The sequence below is a fragment of the Petaurus breviceps genome, unplaced genomic scaffold (genome assembly GCF_028583685.1).
Source record: "Petaurus breviceps papuanus isolate PSGF00001 unplaced genomic scaffold, PetGlider_PUasm1.0 90994, whole genome shotgun sequence".
NCBI lineage: Eukaryota > Metazoa > Chordata > Mammalia > Diprotodontia > Petauridae > Petaurus > Petaurus breviceps.
In genome coordinates, this window is record NW_027187393.1 from 3838716 (window position 1) to 3862587 (window position 23872).

Sequence of the window (23872 nt, forward strand, 5' to 3'; positions counted from 1 at the left end):
AAATACCAGTGGCTTACAGCTGTGTAGAAGATTAACTGAAAAGGGAAAATGTTGAAGCAGGGATCAGTTGGAGGCTATAGGGAGAGGATCGCTGATGGAAGTCCTGACTGACCTAGTGTGGCTTGTGGTGTGATCTACACCATACTGATCCCTGATCAGTGGTGTCAAGCTCAAACAGAAGTGGTTTTGGGAGGGTAAGGATTATGTGTGTGGAAATATTAGAAAAACTATAAATTATCATTATCTATGTCATAGTTTTGTTTATTTTGTTAAACATTTCCCAGTGACATTTCAATCTGGGGTCCAGAGTTTGACACTTCTAAGATAGATAATAAAATGAAGTAGATGACAAAAGTTATTTAGGAAGTAGAATCATCAAGGCATTTATAAATATTGATTGAAGATTTTAAAATTGGGTACTGTCTTTGTATGAGGGAGCTTTCATGAGCCACTGTATTCATCTAGAAGGTTCCCACACCAAATAAAAGTAATTATCCATCTTTCAAGAATGAGTACTTGGTCATCTATTATTTCATTTGATTTTCATAACAATGAATTTGCCAGAGCTGGTATTATTATCCTTATCTTCCAGGTGAGGAAATGAAGGCTTGGAGGATAAAAAAAAAACTTGCCAGGAGAAATGTGACTAGTAAGTAAATTAGGACAGCTTAAATTAGAATCTAAGACTTGTGATTCTTTGGCCTCTAGCTTAGGACTTTGGCAAATCATCTCCCTTCCCTAGACCTCAGTTTCTTTGGGAACTTATTTGGTCTACTGCCCATTTTAAAAAAATATTAGCATCACCCCCTCCCCCGAATCTACTTTCTTTAGCCATTTAATGATTTTTGAAACTTGTGTCATTTCAAAAATATATAAATTTTTAAAAAGATGAACCTTAAATTTAATAATTTTGGGGTTTTTTCCTGCACTGAATGTCATATAACTGTATAGTATCATATTGTAAACAAGTCATTACATGCACCTATTTTTGCCAGTGCCTTCTGAACTTCCCAGCACACTCACCTGCCAGCACTTCCTTCTTTTTTTTTTTCATATAACTTCTTCTCATCAGATTGTGAACTCCTTGAAAGCAAGGACTTTTTTTTTTTTAAGCATAGTCTCTGGAGTTTTTATTTATTTTTAATTTTCAATATTAATTTCCACAAGATTTTGAGTTAGAAATTTTCTCCCTGTCTTTCCCCTACCCCACCCCAAGATAGTAAGGTTACTGAATACCCCTTCCCCAATCTGCTGTCTCTTATATCTTCCCCCACCCCCCCTCTAATTTTTTAGTAGGGCAAGATGGATTTCTGTACTCCAGTGACTACATATCATTTTCTCCAGTTGCATGTAAACAATTATTTTAACATTTGTTTTTAAAACTTTGATTTCCAGATTCTTTCCCTTCTTCCCTCCTCACTCACCCCCACTGGGAAGATAAGCAATTCAATATAGATTATACATGTATAGTTATGCAAAATGTTTCCATAGTATTTATATTGTGAAAGACTAACTATATTTCCCTCCATCCTATCCTGCCCGCCACTTATTCTGTTTTCTACTTTGACTCTGTCCTTTTTAAAAAATGTTTGCTTCTAACTACCCACTCCCCCAATCTGCCCTCACTTCTATGAACCCCCACCCTGGGAGCAGAGGCTAGACATCACTCTTATGTCACCCAGTTCCAACAGAGTTACCTACTGACCTTTTACTTTCTCTTTGGCATTTATGGGTTGAGAAGTCTGGAAACTGGTACAGCTGCCAGTGATTCACTCTCCTGAAGTCTGCTCTTGCCAGTCTGGGCCCCAGGTTGGGGCCACCCTGGGTCTGCGCGGCTCCTGCGGAACTGTGCTTGGCTCCCAGTCTGGTACAATAGACCCTTCCTGTTGGCCTGCCACGCTGCCTTCAGCAGGAGATTCATTTCCCTGTGTCACTTTGTGGGTTCTGTAGCTCTAAAATTTGCTTAGAGTCATATTTTACAGGTATTGGAAGTGGTTGGAGCAGGAGCTCAGCCAAATTCCTGCTTTTACTCCGCCATCTTGGCACTGCCCTCCCTAACACTTGCTTCTTAAGTGTCAATGGACTTGACCACTGATGGCATTTTGTGTGTTTATTTGGAAAATAATATAATCACTACCTTTAACTCTGTTGACACAACAGATGTAACATGTATGAAAGGCTTTTCAAATTTTTCTTCTCTATGCTTGCACTGTCCCTTTATTTTATTCAACGCCCCACCCCCAATTGCATCTGAGGCTACTGCTGCTTTTCCCCCCCATTATTCCAGTACCCCTCAGGAGATAGTATCACCCACTTGGGGAGCCTGTGTATTAAACAATGGATAAGGTCCCTTTCAACTCTTAGCCTCATATGATGCTACCCCACCCATTCTGGAATACAGGAAGAAACCATTTGAGACCCTAAGCAGTACACTCCCTTTGATAACATTTGACTCCTAGCCTATATGGAAATGCTCATAATCCTCAAACTGACTTTTTAAAAGCTCTTTGTAATCTGTCCTCATTTACCAATTCAATGGAATCTCCTATTATTCTCCAAACTAAACCCTCTGCTTTAGCCAGTTCTGTTACCTCCCTTTACATAATTTTTCCCTTATCCAAACTTCTAAGCATTTTTAGTCTATACCACTCATTTTGATAGTCAGTCCTATAATTTCTTATATTGTTGTCTGTTTCCATTTACCTACCTAACAAGATTTTAAGTTCTTTGAGAGCAAACATTGTCTTTTTTAAAAAAAATTAATTTCTTTTTTTAGAGCACATAGTATGCTTCCATCTGCATTCAGACTCCAAAGTTCTTTCTCTGGATGTAGATAGTATTTTCCATTTTGGAGTTGTCTTAGATCCTTGCATTGCTGAGAAGAGCTAAGTCTATTAAAGTCAGTCATCACACAGTGTGGCTGTTACTATGTACAGTGTTCTCCTGGTTCTGCTCATTTCACTTAGCATCAGTTCACGTAAGTCCAGGGTTTTCTGAAGTCTGCTGCTCATCATTTCTTAAAGCACAATAGTATTCCATTACATTCATAATACCACAACTTGTCCAGCCATTCCCTACTTGATGGGCATCCCCTCAATTTCCAGTTCTTTGCCACGACAAAAATAACTGCTATAAATATTTTTGTACATGTTCCAGTTTTTATTACCTCTTTGGGATACAGACTTAGAAATGGTATTGATGGGTCAAAGGGTATGCACATTTTTATAGCTCTTTGGGCATAGTTCCAAATTACTCCCCAGAATAGTTGGATCAGTTCACAGCTCTACCAACAATGCATTAGTGTTCCCATATCTTCTCTACCATTTATCATTTTCCTGTTTTGTCATGTTAGCCCATCTGATAGGTGTGATGTGATACCTCAGAGTTGTTTTTATTTGCATTTCTCTAATAAATCAAACACTATCTTACATGTACTCGTTTTGTATTCCTTGGGGATGAGGTAGGGAATGTGGGATGAGGAAGAATGAGAATTTGAGGATGATGCTAAAGTTATAAGACTAGGGACTAGTGGTGTTACCTCAATAGAAATAGAAAAGTTAAGAGAGGCGAGCTTGGGGAAAGATGAGTTCCATTTTTTGACATGTGTCTGAATGAGACCACCATTTGACATGTCCAGTATGCAGTTTCTCTGAAACTGCTATCTCCAAGATATGGCTGTTGAAATTTCTTTCTCCAGTCAGAGTCTTCTGATATTTTAGTTTTCCTCAGTGTGCTTCCCCTTCATTGTTGCCTCTTCCTTTTTCTTTTTCGCTTTTTGGAGGGTGATTGGGGTTAAGTGATTTGCCCAAGGTCACATGGCTAGTTTTTTTGTGTTAAGTGTCTGAGACTGGATTTGAACTCAGGTCCTCCTGACTCCAGGGCCAGTGCTCTATTCACTGTGCCCCGGCATTGTTGCCTCTTGATACCTCTCTGATCTGAATAAACTTCCCTTCCTCTCCTGTCTTAACCCTATTTCTCTAATGTGCTACATCCTGAATCACTTGTTCTTTTGTCCTTTCCCTATCCCCTCAGTCTTCTAATCCTTAATTCTGTCACTATCATCACCTTTATTGTTCTTCCTTCTGAAACAGCAACTGGAATTACCATGCTGTTTGGAACTACTACAGATTGATTCTGTTTCTTTAAAAGTTCAATTTTATTTTACTTTCAGTTCCAGATTTTCTCCTTCCCTCCCCCCCATAAAAAGCAGGAGATACAAAACCCACTTCAAATATGAAATTATGAAAAACAAATTTTCATATTAGCCATCCAGAGAGAGAGAGAGAGAAATAGTGCTTCATTTTGCAAAGTCCATCAGTTCTATATCTGGAAGTGAATAGCATTTTTCATTAGGAGTCCATTGGATCTGTGGTAGGTCATTGTGTTGATAAGAATTACTAAGTCTTTCATAATATCTTTATAATATATCTTTACAATATATTTGTATCTTTACAGTATTACTGTTACTGTGTAAATGATTGGTTCTGCTCATTTCACTTTGTATTAGTGCATGTAAGTCTTCCCATGTTTTTTCTGAAACCATCTCCCTTTATCATTTCTTATAGCACAGTAGTATTCTGTCACATTCATGTGCCCTTATTTGTTTAGTAATTCCCCAATTGGTGGGCATCCTCTCAGTTTCCAGTTCTTTCTTACCATAAAAAGAGCTACTATAAACATTTTTGTACATACAGGTCCTTTTCCTTTTCCTTTGATCTCTTTGCAGTATAGACTTAGTGGTGACTCTGGGTAAAGGGTTGTGTACAATATATTAACTTTTTGGGCATAGTTCCAAATTGCTTTACAGAATGGTTAGACTAGTTCATAGATCCACCAACAGTATATTAGTGTGCTATTTTCATATGTCCCCTCCAGCATTTATCATTTTCTTTTGAGATTCTTTTTCCATCTGGCAAATTCGGCTTTTTAAGGCCTTCTTCTCCTCATTGGCTTTTTGGGCCTCTTTTGCCATTTGAGTTAGTCTATTTTTTAAGGTATTATTTTCTTCAGTCAGGTTGTTGACTCTCTTTTCATGATTTTTTTTGCATCATTCTCATATCTCTTCCCAATTTTTCTTCCACTTCTCTTATTTGATTTTCAGAATCCTTCTTAAGCTCCTCTTTGACTTGTAACAAGTTCATATTTTTCTTGGAAGCTTTTGGTATAGAAGTTCTGACTTAGTTGTCTTCCTCCTGTTCCATGCTTTAATCCTTTTTGTCCCCCAAATAGGAATCTAAAGTCAGATTGCTGATCTTGCTTTGCTTCCTTTGCTTGCTCATGTTGCCACTCAGTTACTTGACTTTTAAGCTTTTTGTCACAGTAGAACTCTACTTCCAAAGGGAAGAGCTTTGTCCCAAATTGCTGGGGTTTTCGCAGCTGCCAGAGCTATTAGTTGGGTGCCCTCTTTGAAGTCTCCACCAGCTCTGACACCTGGCCACACATTCTAGGACCTCCACCCTACACAGCAGTCCAGAGCCAAGCAGGCTAAAGCAAAAGGGGTTATCCCCTGAATGGTCACTTGGTCCCCCTACAATCTGCAGGCCAGGAGCTCTGAAGCAGCTATGCCCCAGTGGCCACCGCACCTCAGCTGTTCCTCACTCCCGGACCCCCTGTTGCCAAAGTCCACACTGACCTCTCGCTTTGTCTTTGGCATTTATGAGTTGTTAATTCTGGAAACCACCACAGCTGCTGGTGATCCACTCTCCCAAAGTCCCTCCAGCTGCTGCTGGTCAGAGTACCCTGGGGCTAATACCACGGGCTTATGTGGGGCTGGGCTCCACTCCCAGCATGCTGCAATGGACCCTTCCTATCCTCCTTCTGGGCTGCCTTCAATGGGAGATTTGTTTCTCTCTGTCACTTTGAAGGTTCTGTAGCCCTAAAGTTTGTTTAGAATAATTTTTTATAGGTATTTGAGGTGGTTATGGGGGGAGCACACAAAATTTTCCTGCTTCTGTGCTGCCATCTTGGCTCTGCCCCCCTCCCCCCCCCAGCATTTATAATTTTCTTTTTCTATCATTTTAGCCAATCTGACATGTGCGAAGTGGTACCTCAGAATTGTTTCATTTGCATTTCTCTAATGATTAGTGATTTAGATTATTTTTTCATTTTTACTATTGAAAGTTTTGATTTTTTTCCCCCTGAAAACTACCTGCTCATATCCTTTAACCATTTATCATTTGGAGAATGACTCCTATGTTTGTAAATTTATTTCTGTTCCTTATATATTTGAGAAATGATTCCTGATCAGAGAAATTTACTGCAAATATTTTTTTTTACATTTTCCTGCCTTCTGATTCTAGACACATTGGTTTTGTTTGTGCAAAAAGTTTTAATTTTATGTAACCAAAATTATCAAGTATACTTCTCATGAACCCTTCTCCTCTTCATAGTTTTGACACATAAAATTCTTCCATGCTCTAGTTTGCTTATATCACCCTTTATTTTTATTTTTGGAGGGCAATTGGGATTAAGTAACTTGCCCAAGGTTACATGGCTAGTTTTTTGTGTTGGGGGTGTCTGAGGCCGGAACCAAACTCTGGTCCTCCTGACTCCAGGGCCAGCCCTTTACTCACTGCACCACCTAGCCACCCCTATATCACCCTTTATGTCTAAATCATGTACTCATTTTGAGCTTATCTTGGTAGAGGATGTAAGATATTCATTTCTGCCAGTGTACTGCCTACTTTTCCCAACAGTTTTTGTTAGATAATGAGTTCATTCCCCCAAAACTGGGATCTTTAGGTTTATCAAACACAAGATTACCGTGTTCATTTGCATCTGTATGTTGTGTACCTAATCTGTTCTATTAATCAACCACTATTTCTTATCTAGTATCAGATTTTTGGAATTTTATTTATTTTTGGAAGGGGGAGGGGAGGGCAATTGGGGTTAAGTGACTTTTCCAAGGTTACATGGCTAGTTTTGTGGTAAGTGTCTAAGGCTAGATTTGACCTAAGGTCCTTCTGTGACTCCAGGGCCAATACTCTATTCTCTGCGCCACCTAGCCGTCCCTCAGATTGTTTTAATGATTGCAATTTTATTATCTACTTTCAAGCTCCCTTTCTTTTTTTTTTTTAAATGAATTCCTTTAATATTCTTGACCTTTTGTTCTTCCAGATGAATTTTGTTTTTATTTTTATTAGCTCTATAAAGTAGTTCTTTGGTTGTTTGGTATAACACTGAATAAGTAAATTAGTTTAGGTAGTATTGTTATTTGTGTTCTATTGACTTGGTCCACCCATGATCAATTAATATTTTCAATTATTTAGATCTGTCTTTGTGTGAAGAATGTTTTGTAATTGTGTTCATATAGTTACTGTGTATCTTTGCAGGTAGTCTCCCAAGTATTTTGTACTGTCAGTAGTTATTTTAAATATAACTTCTCTTTCTATCTTTCTGCTGGGTTTTGTTGGTAATTATTAGAAATGCTGATGATTTGTCTTGGTTTATTTAATATCCTACAACTTTGCTAACATTGTTAATTGTTTTGACTAGTTTTTCAGTTGACTCTCTAGAGTTCTCTTAGTAAATCATCATAGTGATAGTTTTCTTATTGCCTATGTTTATATTCCTTTGATAACTTTTTCTTGTCTTATTACTATAGCTAATACAATATTGAATAATAATGATGACAATGGATATCCTTGTTTCATCCCTGATGTTATTTGGAAAGACTTATAGTTAATAATGATAATAATAATAACAATAATAATGCTTGTTCTTGGTTTTAGATAGGTAACTACTCATTATTTTAAGAAAAGTTCCAGTGCCATACCAATCAGTCTACCAAAAAATTACTTTATAGAGCTAGAAAAAATAGTAACAAAATTCATTTGGAAGAACAAAAGGTCCAGAATATAAAGGGAATTAATGACCCAGTTTTTGGGATAAGAACTCACTATTTGACAGAAACTGCTGGGAAAACTGGAATATAGTATGACAGAAACTGGGCATAGACCATTATCTAACACCATGTACCAAAATCAAGTCTAAATGGGTGCATGATCTAGGTATAAAGGATGATACTGTAAGCAATCTGGGAGAGCAAGGAGTACTTTACCTGTCAGATCTATGGAGAAGGGAAGATTTTATGACCAAACAAGAGTTAGAGAGCATCATAAAATGCAAAATGGATAATTTTGATTACATTAAATTGAAAAGTTTCTCTACAGATAAAGCCAATGTAACCAAAATTAAGAGGAAAGTGGAAAATTGGGAAAGAATTTTTACAACCAGTGTCTCTGATAAAGGCCTCATTTCTAAAATATACAGAGAATTGAGTCAAATCTATAAGAATACAAGTCATTCCCCAGTTGATAAATGGTCAGAGGATATGAACAGGCAGTTTTCAGAGGACAAAATTAAAGATACCTATAAGCATATGAAAAAATGCTCTAAATCACTATTGATTAGAGAAATACCAATCAAAACAACTCTGACATACCACACCTCACCGGCCAGATTGGCTAAGATGACAAAACAGGAAAATGATAAATGCTGGAGAGGATGTGAAAAAATTAGAACACTAATTCATTGTTGGTGGAGGTGTGAACTGATCCAACCATTCTGGAGAGCAATCTGGAACTATGCCCAAAGGGCTATAAATAAGGGCATACCCTTTGACCCAGAAATACCACCTCTAGAGTTGTATCCCAAAGAGATCATAGAAATGGGAGGAGAACCTGTATGTCCAAAAATATTTATAGCAGTTCTTTTTGTGGTGGCAAAGAATTGGAAATTAATGGGACGCCCATCAATTGGGGGATGGCTGAACAAATTGTGGTATATAAATGTAATGGAATACTATTGTGCTATAACAAATGAGGAGCAGACAGACCATAATAACCTGGAGATGCTTATATAAACTGATGTTGAGTGAGAAGAGCAGAGCCAGGAGAAATTCACAAAATTACAGACACACAACGTATGTGTGATGACTGACTTTGATAAATTGGGATCTTTTCAGCAATATAAGGTTATAAGACAACTTCTTTAAAAGACTCATGATGGAAAGAGATATCCACACCCAGAGAAAGAGCTACAGAGTCTGAAAGCAGATTGAAGCTTAAACTACTTGCTTTCTTTCTTTTTCTTGTTTTGTTTTGATTCCTCTTTCCCATTGTTCATTACATTGGTCATAATCCTTTACAAGCTGACTAAAGTTTAACATAAAGGTTTTTGTAGATCCTACATTTGATTGCATGCTGCCATGGCTTGGGGAGGGGGAAGGAGAGGGAAGGGGAAAAAATTTGAAACTCAAAGGATTGTGGAACTGAATGTTGTAAGCTAAAAGTAAATTTAAAAATTAATAAATAAAACAAAATAAAAAGTTCCATTTATTCCTATGCTTTTTAGTGTTTTTAACAGGAGTGTTGTATTTTTTTTTTTTTTTTGCCTTTTGGAGGGCAATTGGGGTTAAGTAACTTGCCCAAGGTTACATGGCTAGTTTTTTTGTGTGGGTGTTAAATGTCTGAAGCCAGAACTGAACTCAGGTCCTCCTGACGCTGGGGCCAGCACTTTACTCACTGCACCACCTAGCTGCCCTGAGTGTTGTATTTTTTAAAAAGCTTTTTCTGCAGTTATTGAAATAATCATTATTTTTTTATATTTATACGGTCAATTATGCTTACTGTTTCCCTGATAATTGAACCAGCCATACATTTCTGGTATAAATATAACCTGGTCACATGTATGGTCTTTTCTGATACTTTGTTGTAATCTTCACAATATTTTATTTAAAATTTTTGCATTCATTAAGGAGATTGCTCTGCAGTTTTCTTTCTCTATTTTTGCTCTCTCTAGTTAGGTATCGAGACCATATTTATGCTGTAGAAGGAATCTAGTAAGACTCCTTCTTTACCTGTTTTTTTTTTCAAGCAGTTATACAGTATTGGAATTAATTGTTCTTTAAGTATATGGTAGTTGGGGTGGCTAGGTGGCTCAGTGGATAGAACACCAGCCCTGGAGTCAGAAAGTCAAATTTTGCCTTAGACATTTGATATACTTACTAGCCATGTGACCTTGGGCAAGTCACTTAACCCCGATTGCCCTGCCTTCCCCCCTCAAAAGAAAAAGAAAAGAGAAAGAAAAGAATAAATATATGGTAGAATTTCCTTGTATATCCATCTAGTCCTTTTTCATTTGTTTTTAGTGAGCTCATTTATGGCTTGTTCAATTTATTTTTCTAAGATAGGATTATCTAAGAATTTTATTTCCTGTTTTGTTAATCTGGGCAATTTATATTTTTTTAAATGTTCATCTACTTCATTTAGATTGTTAGTTTCATTGGCATATAGCTGAGCAAAATAGCTCCTAGTAATTGCTTTTATTTCATTTTCATTGGTTATGAATTTGTTCTTTTAATTTTTAATACTGTTAATTTGATTTTCTTTTTCAAGTCAAATTAACCAATAAAATAAATAAACCATTGGCTTTCTCAAAAAAATTCCACGTTTTATTTTACTTCAGTAGCTTTTTAAATTCAGTTTTATTAATCTCTCCTTTGATTTTCAGGATTTTTATGTTGGTGTTTAATTGAGGTGGTTTAATTTGTTTTTCTCATTTCTTTTAGTTGCATGCAGTTTATGTGTTTTCTCTTTTTTTTATGTTAGCATTTAGAGGTATAATTTTTTCCCCTAAATACTGCTATAACTAAATCCTAAAAATGTTGGTATGTTGTGATGTTACAGTCTTTAATGATATTATTGATTGTTTCTATGATTTGTTCTTTGACCTATTCATTCCTTAGAATTTTCCAGTTAATGTTTAATATATGCCTCAAAGAACCTTTATCAAATGTAATTTTACTACATTGTGTTAAAAAAAAAGATGCATTTACTTGCTTTTTTGCATTTGTTTGTGAGGTTTTTATGCCATAATACAATCAGTTTTTATGAAGGTGCCATGCACAGATGATAAATAAACGTACTCCTTTCTATTTTCATTCAGTATTTTTCAGAGGTCTATCGTGTCTAACTTTTCCAAAATTCTCTTCATCAGCACAGCCAGCCCCAGGCCTGGGCCAGCATCGGAGGTGGTAGTGAGGCCAGCCATGCTATAGCTACAGAATTCAGTGGATTCAGCAGACATGAGCCCCATGATGCTGGGGGCATGAGTGTGGCAGCAGTGGGCACAGGGCTCGGTCAGGGGCTAGAGGCAGAACCGTACTGTGGCAGATTCTATGGCCCCTCAACATGCACAACCCCATGCACTGTGCCTGGAACCATTAAACAGCCATAGAGGAGATCAGTTTAGTTGTCCTGCCCACAAAGGATACAGCGGTTCAGAGCATATGGCTGCTAACAGAGATTGACCATTGGAACAGTGAGAAGAAATCACTGGATCTCATCACAGACTGATCCCTGCTGCTCTATAAATATAGCTTCATTAATCTACAATACCAGCAGGTGATTAGAATATCTTTAAATGCAGTTGATATTATTTCTTATGCATAATTTTAATTTCCTCCTAAATCATTGAATAAGTGAAAAGGTTTGGGGATTTGAATTCAGTGGGATAAGCAAAAGTGTCCCTCCTTCATAAACAGATGGAATCCCTGGGCCACAAATCTGCCATATGCCACTTTTATAGAGCATTCAATGGTAGATGTTGATGAGAAGATTGCATCTCTTTCCCAATTGGAAAGCTTCAAGGCTCTATTAATGCAAGCCATCAAGAAGACCCCAAAGGAATTCCCTTTATCAGGTTGGGCCAGTGGTGTGCTGGTCTTTGAGTGTCCTCTTCTCATCGAGATCTAAATGGGGTTCATGTCCTTCATCAGTAGTGAGACCAAACCAGTCTACTCGGTCAAGAGCAAAATCAGCTTCTAAACCTGTATTTCACAATCACCTTGCTATAGAAGTTGTCATTGAGTGTTGTGACTGTGAAGGAGATCACTTGCTAATAGGTAGGGTAGAGGACTCCAAGTGTGCATATAGGCTAAAGGATATATAATGGTTATTCATCTCTAGGGTTATGAATAGTAAAGTGAATTACAGACTTAAGATATTGAACACTCAACAGTAATACAAGCTAAATACAAAGGGCAAAGTGAATCCTGTTGCCAGTTTTCTAATTACTCTTACTGCTTTTTCTTGAGCATGTGAATTTTGCTGCTTTTGACATTTCCCAATGCAGCCACTCTAGCATATTCATTAAAAAAGATCAGAATGACTCCACTTAGAATGTAATGTGATATTAATCATATACAAGGAGAGATACCCTATGTCTAGTGACTGTAACCACAAATGTTTATACTTAGTGTCAATTTTAGTATTTAAAAGCTTCATTTTTTTTTTCCTTTTTAAAAAGCCAAATAAAAGTAGCCCATGGACTTTAGCTGGATTTAGTCTTTCCCTTTATTAGTTACTTTTGTGGAGGACTGTAGTTTTGTAAATATAAGTTTGGCCAGAAGTCAGACTTTCTAGAATGAATGTAAATTGTGTTATTATTTCTAACACAATAAAGGCACAAAGAGGTTTGCCAGGGTGGGGGGTTGGGGGATTGTGAAAGGAGACGGGAAATACCTTTAAGACACTTTAATTGGTTTTATTAGACAGTCACCTTGATAATTTCTTTACTTGATTTTATTAACATGTATGCTAAATTTTTTATTGCCATATGAGTATTTTAAAAGGAAATTGGTTCACTTTGCTGAGTACTGCACTTTTTAAAGGACTCCTGTTAGACTAGCATTAAGCAACTAATGTCTGATATGGTTATTCATGTGTATATATAGATGAGAATACTGCATTCACTTCATTCAAACTTTAGTGTCCTGGTATGAATAATATAGTTAAAGATGATAGCCTTTTGCAAATAAATTATATGAACAGAATTATTGTTAGAGTTCTTAGAAGAATAAGAATCCTGTCTGCTACAAAATAGTTTACTCTTTGTAAACTTTACATGTTGTCTAACCAGCCTTTTGGTTTGCATGTGTATGTGTATTTGAACACTTAGTTTTTAAACCTCACATTTAATTGTTAGCTTGTCAGCTGACTGGCACATGTGTCTGCAATGCAGTGCATGTCCAAAATAGAAAGACCATCTGAGAAAACACCTGTGTGTATAGTTTCTGTTAGTAATCTTATAATAAAAACAACTCCAACTTAAAAAATAACTCTATTCATCTTCTTAACTTTCTTGTTTATCTTATAGGTAGATTTATCTAGGTCTGAGAGGGGTAAATTGAGTTTCCTCTATTAAAGTTTTACCCTCTGTTTCCTCCTATATCTCATTTAATCCAGGAATTTAGATGCTATGCCATTTGATGCATGTATGTTCATTGTTAATATTAATATATTCATTAATTAATTGTCTGTGAGTACCTTTTAGCAAAATGTAGTTTTCCTGATTATCCCTTAGTTTTATCTGAGATCCTGATTATAGTTGAGACGTTCTGCGGATTCAGAGAGACTAAATTTCTGGCTCCTTCTTGGTTTTGGTCTCCTGCCTTGGTTTATTTCACTGCAGGCTTATGTGTGGGGTTAAGGTTAGAACTGAGTCCCCACTCAGTTCTTGGACTCAGACGCAGCTATGTTTCTGGAACTTGTTCCTTGCCCCCGAAGAGATAAGGCCCCATGCTTCCTTGAAACCATTACTGTTCCTCTATACCTTGGAACCATGACCTCGAACTGGGTAATGGGAAAAAGATGGCACCCATTCCTGCTCCCAATGCTAGCCAATCCCTGGGATCTCTTTCTATCCCTTACCATCCATAGGTGCTGGGCTGCCCCTGCTGTTGTTACCACAGCCCCCTGCTGCTTTCACCTGCTGCTTCATTGCTACTTTATGCTCCTAACTAGCCCCTAGACCTGTTTATCTTGCTAAACTGCCCTGTGCTGAAAAAAAAATGACTCACTGTGACCTTTTATTGGCTTTCCCAATTTAAATTTTGTTTAGCATATTTTTTAGGTTATTGTGGAGAAGGTTGTGAAGAAGTTATGGAAAAATTGCTACTTCTTGCTCTGCCATCTTGACTCTACCGTCAGCCCCCAGTTTATACTATGTAACCTTAACTGAGTCCTTAGAGGTTCATGGAAATCCTGTTCTCTTCTGATTGACTTCCTTCCACACTGTCTTATCTACTCACTCTGCCTCTATCTTAATTCAGTCCCTCTTAAGTTTATTCATTTTCCATGACTTACCCCTTTATCCCCCCTCAGTTCCAGGCAGAGATTGTCATGCCCTTAACAGTACCACCCCCTACAGGTATTCTGCTTGCATGTTTATGAACTTTGAAATGTCCTTATCTGATCACAATCTGTCATCACTCCACTTCTTCCTCTGCCTTGCAAGCCTCTAACCTTGTTCATCCTTGTTACCATGACCTCAAGTTGCTCCACCTCCTCAATTCTTTCCCAGGAGATCACTCCTGTACTAGCTACATTTTTCTCTCTTCCTGATCTTGACTACTTGGTGAAGTAGTTCAGCTCTATACTCTCCACTTAAGTCTGCCTCCTTATCCTATCAGTGATCTTGCCCTGCAAAGTCATAGCCTAGGATTACTCCCACCATCCACTGCCTTTGCTCCTATTCATATGTTGCTTAATGTAGCTGAACCAGGTCTACTACAGATTTATGTTACATTATCTCAACTGGTCCTTCAGTGTTATAAAGTAATCCTTTTATACCTCCCTAATTGATTCATTATCTCATTCACCACAGTGACTCTTACAAACCTTTTCATCCCTTCTCAAAAATCTCATGGCTCCCCCTTCTCCCACCATCTCAGCTGAGAACCTTGCCTAATATTTCACTGAAAAAATTGAGAACACTCATCAAGAGTTCCTTCTTCTCCCATCCTCTATTCACATCTCCCAGATGCCTTCCATCACAATCTCTTCCTTCATCTTTATCTCGCATGAAGAAGTAGCTCTTCTTGCAAACTCTCTACATACATGAATGACCCCATTCTATCCGCTGTTCTCCATCAGGTTTCCTCCTTTATCTTCCTTACTCATTCAGTCTCTCACTGTATACTGGCAACTTACCTACTGCCTATAAATACTCCCATGTTTCTCAGATCCTCAAAAACTCACTTGCTCTCTTCATTCCTGCTAGCTATCATCTCATATTTCTTCTCTCTTTTGTGACTAAACTCCTTGAGAAGGCCATCTAAATAAGTGACTCTACTTCTTTTCCTCTCACTTTTTTCTTAAGTTTCTGCAATCTGGCTTGTAACCTCATTATTCAGTTTAAACTGCTCTCTCTCAAAATTACCAATGATTACTAAATTGTCGAATCTAGCAGTCTTTTCTCAATCTTCATATTTCTTGACCTCCCTGTAGCCAATGACACTGTTCATCAATCACTCTCTTCTCTTTGATAACATTTTCTCTAGGTTTTTATGACACTGCTCTCTTGCTTCTCCTGCTCCCTCTCTAACTGCTTATTCCCAGTTTTCTTTGCTGGATCTTCATACGGTTTTCAGCTATTAACTATGGTGCTACCCAGAGCTCTCTCCTGGGTGTCCTCTTCTCTCTTTAAATACTATTTCACTTGGTGATCTCATCAGTCTTTAGGGATCTCTTATCATCATTATATAGATGATTCTCACATCTATTTGTCCAGGCCTAATCTCCTCCAAGTACACATCTCCAACTGTGTATTGGACATCTCAAAACACACGTCCCAAACTGAACTCATTTTCTTTTTCCTGAAACCCTTCCTTTTTTTTCCCCTTTATTTAGGAGTAATAAAATGATTTATTTAAGAGTCCAAAGCTTATTTGTAAACAGATACAATTATCACAGAATTAATGACTTTAACAGTACTGCTCAAAAATAATTCTTTGTAGAACATGAAAAACTTAGCTTTTACAAAATGCAGTGAATACAAGTCTGCCTTGAGAAGTGCCATTCTCAAAGGATGAAAACAAAGCTGACGTCAGGGATCTGGGAAATTTCAAATATTTTCACAAAATCTGTAAACAAAGCAAAAGAGTATGAGAGAGATTGTTCAAAGGACTGGCAGGAGGAATTGATCAAGAAATATGTATTAAGCATTTTGTGCTAGACACTCTTCTAAGCACTGGGGATACAAAGAAAAAGGGAAAGTAGGCCCTGTCCTCAATGGGAGAGACAAAACATACATATATAGTGCGTACAAGATCCATATGGAATGGGTACAAGAAAACCTGAGCAGCAAAGACACTGGCTGTGGGGGTGGGGGGAAGTGGGAGGGGAAGACCTGGCAGACTGGGGAAAGTGGGAGGGGGACCTGTGAAAGGTCTCCTAAAGGTGACAGCATTTGAGCTGTATCTTTGAAGGATTCGAAAAGGGGAAGGGAAACTGGGAGAACATTCCAGGAGTGGGGAACAGCCAGTGGAAAGGTACTCAAATGGAGCACTGTGTATGAGGAATAGGAAATAGGCCAGTATGACTGGACTACAGAGGAAGAAGGTATCAGGGAGTATGAGAGAAGGTACAACCAGTGCTAGAGAAAAAAGGACCAGGGATGCAGTAGCTCAGAAAGCCTTTCTTTTTTATTCATACTCTTAGCAGGTTTATTTACTCTCTGGCTCAGTCTACCCAGAAACCTGTATCATTTAAAAGGTAAGACTAAACTAAACTTCTCTCTTTCCATTGGAGAAATAAGGGATTATGGGTGTAGTGGAATGTTGTACACACTGTTCAACCCAGTTGCTGTCAGTTTTGCTGAAATGTTTTTTTCTCTTAAGGGATCCTTCTTTTTTTCTAACTATATTAATACTACCAAGGGTATTATCATTCTCCCAGTTACACAGGCTCTTAGACTTGGGGCCATCATTGACTCTTCATCCTTTCTAATTTTCTATAACCAATCAGTTGCCAAATTCCATCAATTCTACCTTGGTAACATCTCTTATCTGTGCCACCTTCTCTCTTTTGATACTGCTACCACTCTGGTGTAGACTCATTCCTGAACTATAACAGTAGCCTTCTGATTGATCTCCCTACCTCAAGTCTATCCCCATTACAATACATCCATCCATCCCTCAGCTGTCAAATTGATCTTCCTAAAGCACAGATCAAGCCATTTTACCTCCCTATTCAGTAAACTCCCATACTTCCCCATTACTTCTAGAATCAAATATAAAATCCTCTCTTTGGCATTCAGAGCCTTTACCTGCGCCTTGCCATTCCAGGCTTCTTATACCTTATACTACCACCACCACCCGCACACACACCATGTATAGTCTTTAATCTAGTAATTGCTTTCATTTGAACAAGACCTTCCATCTCCTGACTGCATTTTCACCAGCTGTCCTTTGTGCCTAGAATGCTTTCCATCTTTTTCCCAGTCTCCTGGCTTCCTGCAAATTCTAGCTTAAAAATCTCACTTTCTACAGAAAGCCTTTCTCAATCCCTTTTAATTCTAGTTCCTTCTATTTGTTGACTATTTCCTATTTATACAGTGTATATCCTGTTCATACATTGTTGTTTCCTCCATTAACTCTCCTAGTAGAAGAAAAAGAGCTCTTTTTTCAAGCTCCTTGAGGACAGGGACTGGTCTGAGTTTTGTTTTTTGGGATTTTTTTGGCCTTTATATCACCAGTGGTTACCACAGTGCCTGGCAAATAGTACATATTTAATAAATGCTTATTGACTTGACTCTTTGCCTCTCATCTAGGCTATGTCATAGTAGTTAATCTCCTTTAATTAGATTTTCTAATTAATTTAATAAATTTTCTAATCTGTCTTGATATTTATGTCTGACATTGTCAAACAAACACTGATGTCTGTTATTTAGATCACCAGTTCTCAGACTTTCTGATCTCAGGAACCCTTTATATTCCTAAAATTTTTTGAGGGCTCCCCAAATAGCTTTTGTTTATGTGGCTTAAATCTATTGATTTTTACCATGTTAGACAAATTAAAATGTCCTAGTATTATTATGAAAATAATTTTTGCCTCACAGACTTCTTGTAAAGGTCTTAGAGACTTCCAAGGTCTTCAGACTACTTTGAAAGTCACCAGTTGATCTAAAGAATGAAAGTACAAACTCTATACCCTGGCACTTAACGGCTGTCCATAGTCTTGTTCCAGCCTACCTTTCCAGTCACATTTCATGGTGCTTTTCTTCACATATATGTTTTAGCCAAACTTGACAGCTGTTGTTTAACAATCTAACCTGGTGTTTTGCTAATCTTTGCACAGGTCACCTGATTCCTCATTGCCTAAAACATTCCCTCTATGTTTCTACCTGTTGGAATTCTTTATTTTTGAATGACTGCCTTATTACAATCCAACAATGAAGGGGTTCTTCTTGGGGGAGAGGGACATGAAATTCTCTGTCAGTATAAGATTGGATTCATGGTGCCATGCTTTTCAATGATAGGGGTGGCTATGAACAGATACTTTAAGCCCTGAGGGCCCCCAGTTTATGAGCTATAAGAAGGAAACAGCAAAGAGGTCTCATTGGGTTTGAATAAACACATTCAATTATTTGGACACTCACCAGGAAAGACCATGGTGGTAGCAAGCAGGGGAGTAATTCATCAATAACACTTTATTAAGGCATATAGAATATAGAGGCCAAAGGCATGGAGGATTGGGGTGGTAGAGAGGGATTGGAGGGCAGGGGGAGAAGAGGACAGGAGGGAAAGGGGCACTGAGAGTCACTTAGGTAACTGCAGCTCAGAGATGAGAGCACTTGGGCAACATGAGCCCGTAGCAGAAAGAAGAGTACTGTGGGGACAGAAGAACATGAATTTGAGGTGCCAGTTTGAAAGAATTTTGATGGTAAGGGAGGGACTAATTCTTATCCATGCCATCTTAGGCTCAGTTTATTAATATATCTGTATCATCTCAAAGTTACCAACACTACCTTAGGGTTCCCTTGTTTATATAAGGTTTTACTGCAGATGTCTGGAGCTTATCTACAACTTACAGACTGAGGGTAGTTAGTGGAACTAAGAGGCTGTCACATTGGGGCCTAGCTGGCTTCCCCTATTTTAGCCCATAATGTCAGGATGTGGCCTCAGCTAATTTATGAGGCAGTTGGAAATGTCTTCCAGGCTGTCTTTATTTATGAGACAGTTTGTAAGTGACTTCTATGTTCCCCTTTGTATTCTTATTTCCTACTATTGTTACCTCATACCAACTACTTACAGACTCAACTTATTGTACTGACTAAGGGTTGGGAGTGGTAGTCAGGAGAACCAGAACAAGATACAATTTCAACACACCTTTCCTTAGCTGCCCCCTCTCCCTTAGCATATAATCTGATCATACTCTTTTGAAGATATGGTCTATCCCTCATATTTCTCATAGCATTTTATACACTTCACTGTATTAAGTACTTATTTCTGTGGTAATAATAATTGAATTGTTTTATGGAATTCCATGGGCAAAGAATTCACCCAATGACCAGATTCCTAGTGATTAAAATATAACTGGCATTTATGTAGTGTTGTTTTAACACTTACAAAGCACTTTATATTTGAACCTCACTATAACTCTATAAGCTAAATACTAAAGGTTTTATTCCCATTGTGCAGAGGAAGAAACTGAGGTTGAACGATTGGACATATTTGCCTGTGCCCACAGACAATAAACTCATGCAAGTTTTGAATTCAGTTATTCAAGTCCAGCCTTCTAGCCCCTCTGCTATATTGCTTTTTTCCCCTCCCTACTTCCAGTTAGATTGTAAATTCCTTAAAGGCAGCCACTGTGCTCTAAGATAATGTTTGGGTCCCCATCATGGACAACCTGATACCCACCATTATTAAAATAATTTGTCAAAGAATTATCCCAAGAACTTTGGGTAGGTCCTTTGTAGACTGTTTATGGAAAGTTATAGATGAGAATAACAGTATGAGAAAACATGGAGAGGCCTGGGATCTGCATCAGTGTTTTACACCAATGAAATCAAGAATTTGTTCAAGTTGAATTTTTAAAAGCCCAATTACAAACGGTCATAAAAATCATTTCTTCCCTCTTAGGACATACAGATAATTAAGATCATAATTCTAAGATAATTTTGCTCAAAAATAGTCACATAATACAAAGAATATAGATTTCAACAAAGTAAAACAAACTGTTTTAAGTTTTTAGCCCTCCCCCCAAGATTTAGCATAAGTCTATTTTAAAAAATAATCACATTTTTAAATGTTGCCTTGTCTCTAAACAGGTCAACTAATATAATCTTAACGTACACTTCTATTTTTCTTCAGTTTGACTAAGATTGAATTTCTGGAGGAAAATCCTTAAGTTTGCTTGTTAGGAAAAGGATTGTAAAGAGCCTTTCTTTGGTTTCAGTTATGTATCAAGACCTTTCATTTAGAAAGATGGATCCTAAACTATAGGCAATGCTGAATAATTCATTTTTCACTGTATTACCTTTCACTGAATGTTTTACATAAAACTATATTATGTACTATTTTGGATAATTTTGACCATATAATATTATGCAAAGAATTTTAAAGAGCCTGAACTTTGTTACATTAGTTATTTATTGATGTCAATAAAAGATTCTTCTTCCTCTTCCACTGGTAAATATGAGAAAATTTTAGAGAAAGAAATGATCATTTTTAAGTATTACAAACATATTACATATTAAAAGTTTATCAATTTAATCGTATGGTTTTTGTCCTAACTTTTCACAAAATTATATTTTACTACTTATTTTGTAGATGATACCCATATGTGTGAAACATTTTAGTGTAGTGTGGTGTGTTTTCCAGTGTGACATTGCATCATCACTTGAATGAGTGGAAAATGTCAGTGAGCAAAATTCCTCAAGCACAGATTCACTATCCTGGTAGCATATGGGGTCTTTGAGTGTTACATAAAAATGTAAGAATGTGTTAAAAGCAAGAAATCTGTTTAACTTTTGGTGTATGTAATACTCAGAAGCTTTTCAAAAAATTGTATGCTGAATATTCAGTTTGGCCAGAAAATGACTTACTTCATTTTGGTTTTAAACTTTGACCAAATCTTTAAAATATCTTTTGTGTTTTTTTAAAGTTGCAGATCATCTGGGCTGTGATCCTCAAACACGTTTCCATGTCCCACCTGACATCAAACAATGGATTGCTTTGCTGCAGAGAGGAAACTGTACATTTAAAGAGAAAATATCACGGGCAGCTTTCCACAATGCTGTTGCTGTAGTCATCTATAACAATAAATCTAATGAAGAGACAGTCACTATGACTCACCAAGGTAAATAAAAATGGAAGTATTTTTCCCTTAAATGGTTTTTTTCTCTCCCTCCACCCCAAATCATTCTCTCTTACTGTTCTTGTTTGTACCTTACCATAGTTGAAGATACAGTATTTGTGAATTTTGAACATAATCCTCCATTTATAAATGTATATTTAGTTGTAGTTATTATTTGGTCACCAAGTAGCATGTATGTTTTCTTTTTTGTAGTTATTCATTTCTTCCCTCTTAGGACATACTGATAATTAAGATCATAATTCTAAGATAATATTGCTCAAAAATAATCACATAATAAAAAGAACACAGATTTCAGCAAAGTAAAACAAACTGTTTCAAGTTTTCCTCCCACCAAGATTTATTATAGTCTATTTTAAAAGGATCACATTTTTTAAAATTACCTTGCTCTAACAGATCAACTAATATAATCTTTTTTTTTTTTAAGCAATTGGGGTTAAGTAACTTGCTCAAGGTTACATGGCCAGTTATTTCTGGGTGGGTGCTAAGTGTCTCAGCCCGGATTCGATTCCCCAAGTCATCCTGACACTGGGGCCAGTGCTCTTACTCGCTGTGCTACCTGGCCGCCCCTCAACTAATATAATCTTAAATGCATGCTTCTATTTTTCTTCAGTTTGACTAAGATAGAATTTATTTAGCTCCTTTATTTATATCCTAAAAACTGGAAATGTTGTAAATTTTAAGGTGCTTAAATTCTAAATGCTCAAGATTGTTGGGGTCCTTAGTCTTTCCATATAGTGTGTATTGCTTAGTTTTTGTTATTGTAGAATCATTTGCCCAAGCTATTTAGGTGAGTGATTCCTGGATTTGGTGGGCTGCCAGTGTGGAGAAAAAAGTAGTTCTTTACCAAGATCAGTGTTAAAACTTCACTTTCTGTTGATTATTTATCTTGTACTTACAGAGTTTTATAGAATTTGAAGTTAGAAAATCTTAGAAATCATTTAGAAATCATTTTACAGTTGAGGAAGCTGAGGCCCAAACAGTTAAGTGATTTGTCCATAGACAAACAGCAAATATTGGTTTTTAACTTAGATCCCTTGACTCCAAATCTAGTGCTTTTTCCACTAAAGTGCTTCAAAAACATTTTTTTCAGCTATGTGGTATATAGATTGTAATTTCTTCTACCATAGAAAATAGTTTTTATCCATTATTATGCCAGAATATAAATACATCATCTTGCAGCCAACCTTCTGATGATGAACCTTGCTGAACCGACCAAGGCTAGTCCTCAGCTGACTGATAATTCACCACAAAACCAGTATTACATTTAGAGAAATCTTAAACTGTGAAGATAATAACATTAAAGGAATGAACTTTAATCAGACATTCAGGTTTCTGGGTAGTTATTTACTAAAGCATAAATATAGACACTTTAGATTTCTCATACTAAATGGTATCTCATTTTAATGCTTTGTTTAGTTTGTAGATTATGATCAGAAGAAAGTGTCTGCCTTAATTCCAAATTATACCAACTTGTGAATCTTTAATCCCCTTTAAATTTACAAGTGGCACTTTTTGTGTGAGATTTTGTAACAAAATCATTCTTCAGCTTAATTCTCACACTGCTTTGAGACCTATGATTAAAAAAAATTATATTAGATATGCCTGCTTCATTTCAGTAACATAGATATATTCCTGAAAGTACTGAGAGAAAACTAAAAAGCAGAACCTCACTTTATTCCATGGCATGAAATGTGCTTTTGTTCATGACAATGTGACAGATGAACTGGCCAAGGCATGAATTAAGAGAAGATAGAAAACTCAGTCAGAAAATCTTGATTGTTTCTTAGAATGTTATATACTTATTTTTAGAGACTAGAGAGAAGTAGCAGCAATAATGAAGTCCTATGTATAAACTAAAAAGTTCTTTCCTTGGGCTGTTGTTAATAAGCAATACATATCCTCATTTGTTTTTATCAATAGCATATAAGTTGTTTTTTTTAATACTGAGAGATATCAGTCTTGCATATTGTCTTAACCACTAAAATCAATTCCTTTCGGGTATTGCCAGCAAGATTCTTGTGTTATTATTTACAGTTAGCTGTTTTGTCTTCCTTCTTCCCTCAGCCCTCTTTTTTGTACTCTTTCTTTATTTCAAAAGTGTTTAGTGCCAGACAAGCTAAACTGATTTAAGATCATGCTCCACATCCTTCCTAGCCATCCACCAGAGTGGCCTACCCTGTGCTGGCACCTTGCCATCTGCCCAGCTACTATTCCCTTCCCATACTAGGAACAGAAACCCTCTAGACCCAGACTTCCACAGACCAAGTGCTTCCCTGTGCCCCCTAATGTTCATGTACTCAGCTGAGTTGTCCACTTGGTGAGTGAGTGAATGAAAACTCCCTTGCCCACTGTATCAAGTTAGACTAATGTTTAAGCTTCACATCTCATCCAACCATCCCTCAGAAAACTAGGACCTACCAGTCTTGCCATCTGCCTTTCTGTCATGATTTCTCCCTAACTTTTCTCTGACTTAACTATTTCTTATGCTTGTTCTAGAAACAGTAATTGATTCAATGCTACTATAAAAGGTGGCAGTTGATTGCCCTATGGTTCTGCTCACAATCTCTGTATTTCCCTTTTTTTTTTTTGGCTTTTTTTTTGAGAGGGGAAGGTAGGGCAATTGGGGTTAAGTGACTTGCCCAAGGTTTACACAGCTAGTTTTGTGTGTGTGTGTGTGTGTGTGTGTGTGTGTGTGTGTGTGTGTGTGT

The 23872-nt window shown here is 37.1% G+C and overlaps 1 protein-coding gene and 1 pseudogene across 3 annotated transcripts in view; both read left to right on the forward strand.

The window, feature by feature from the left end:
* The window catches only part of RNF130 (ring finger protein 130), a 147132-nt gene that overhangs the window by 16950 nt on the left and 106310 nt on the right, over window positions 1–23872 (forward strand). For all 3 annotated transcript variants that reach the window (XM_069077539.1, XM_069077540.1, XM_069077538.1), the window contains exon 2: window positions 20952–21146. In XM_069077539.1, the coding sequence (XP_068933640.1) occupies window positions 20952–21146 (195 nt within the window). The remainder of the gene's footprint in view (window positions 1–20951; window positions 21147–23872) is intronic.
* LOC138153452 (tumor protein p63-regulated gene 1-like protein pseudogene) lies at window positions 11106–15012 on the forward strand (annotated as a pseudogene).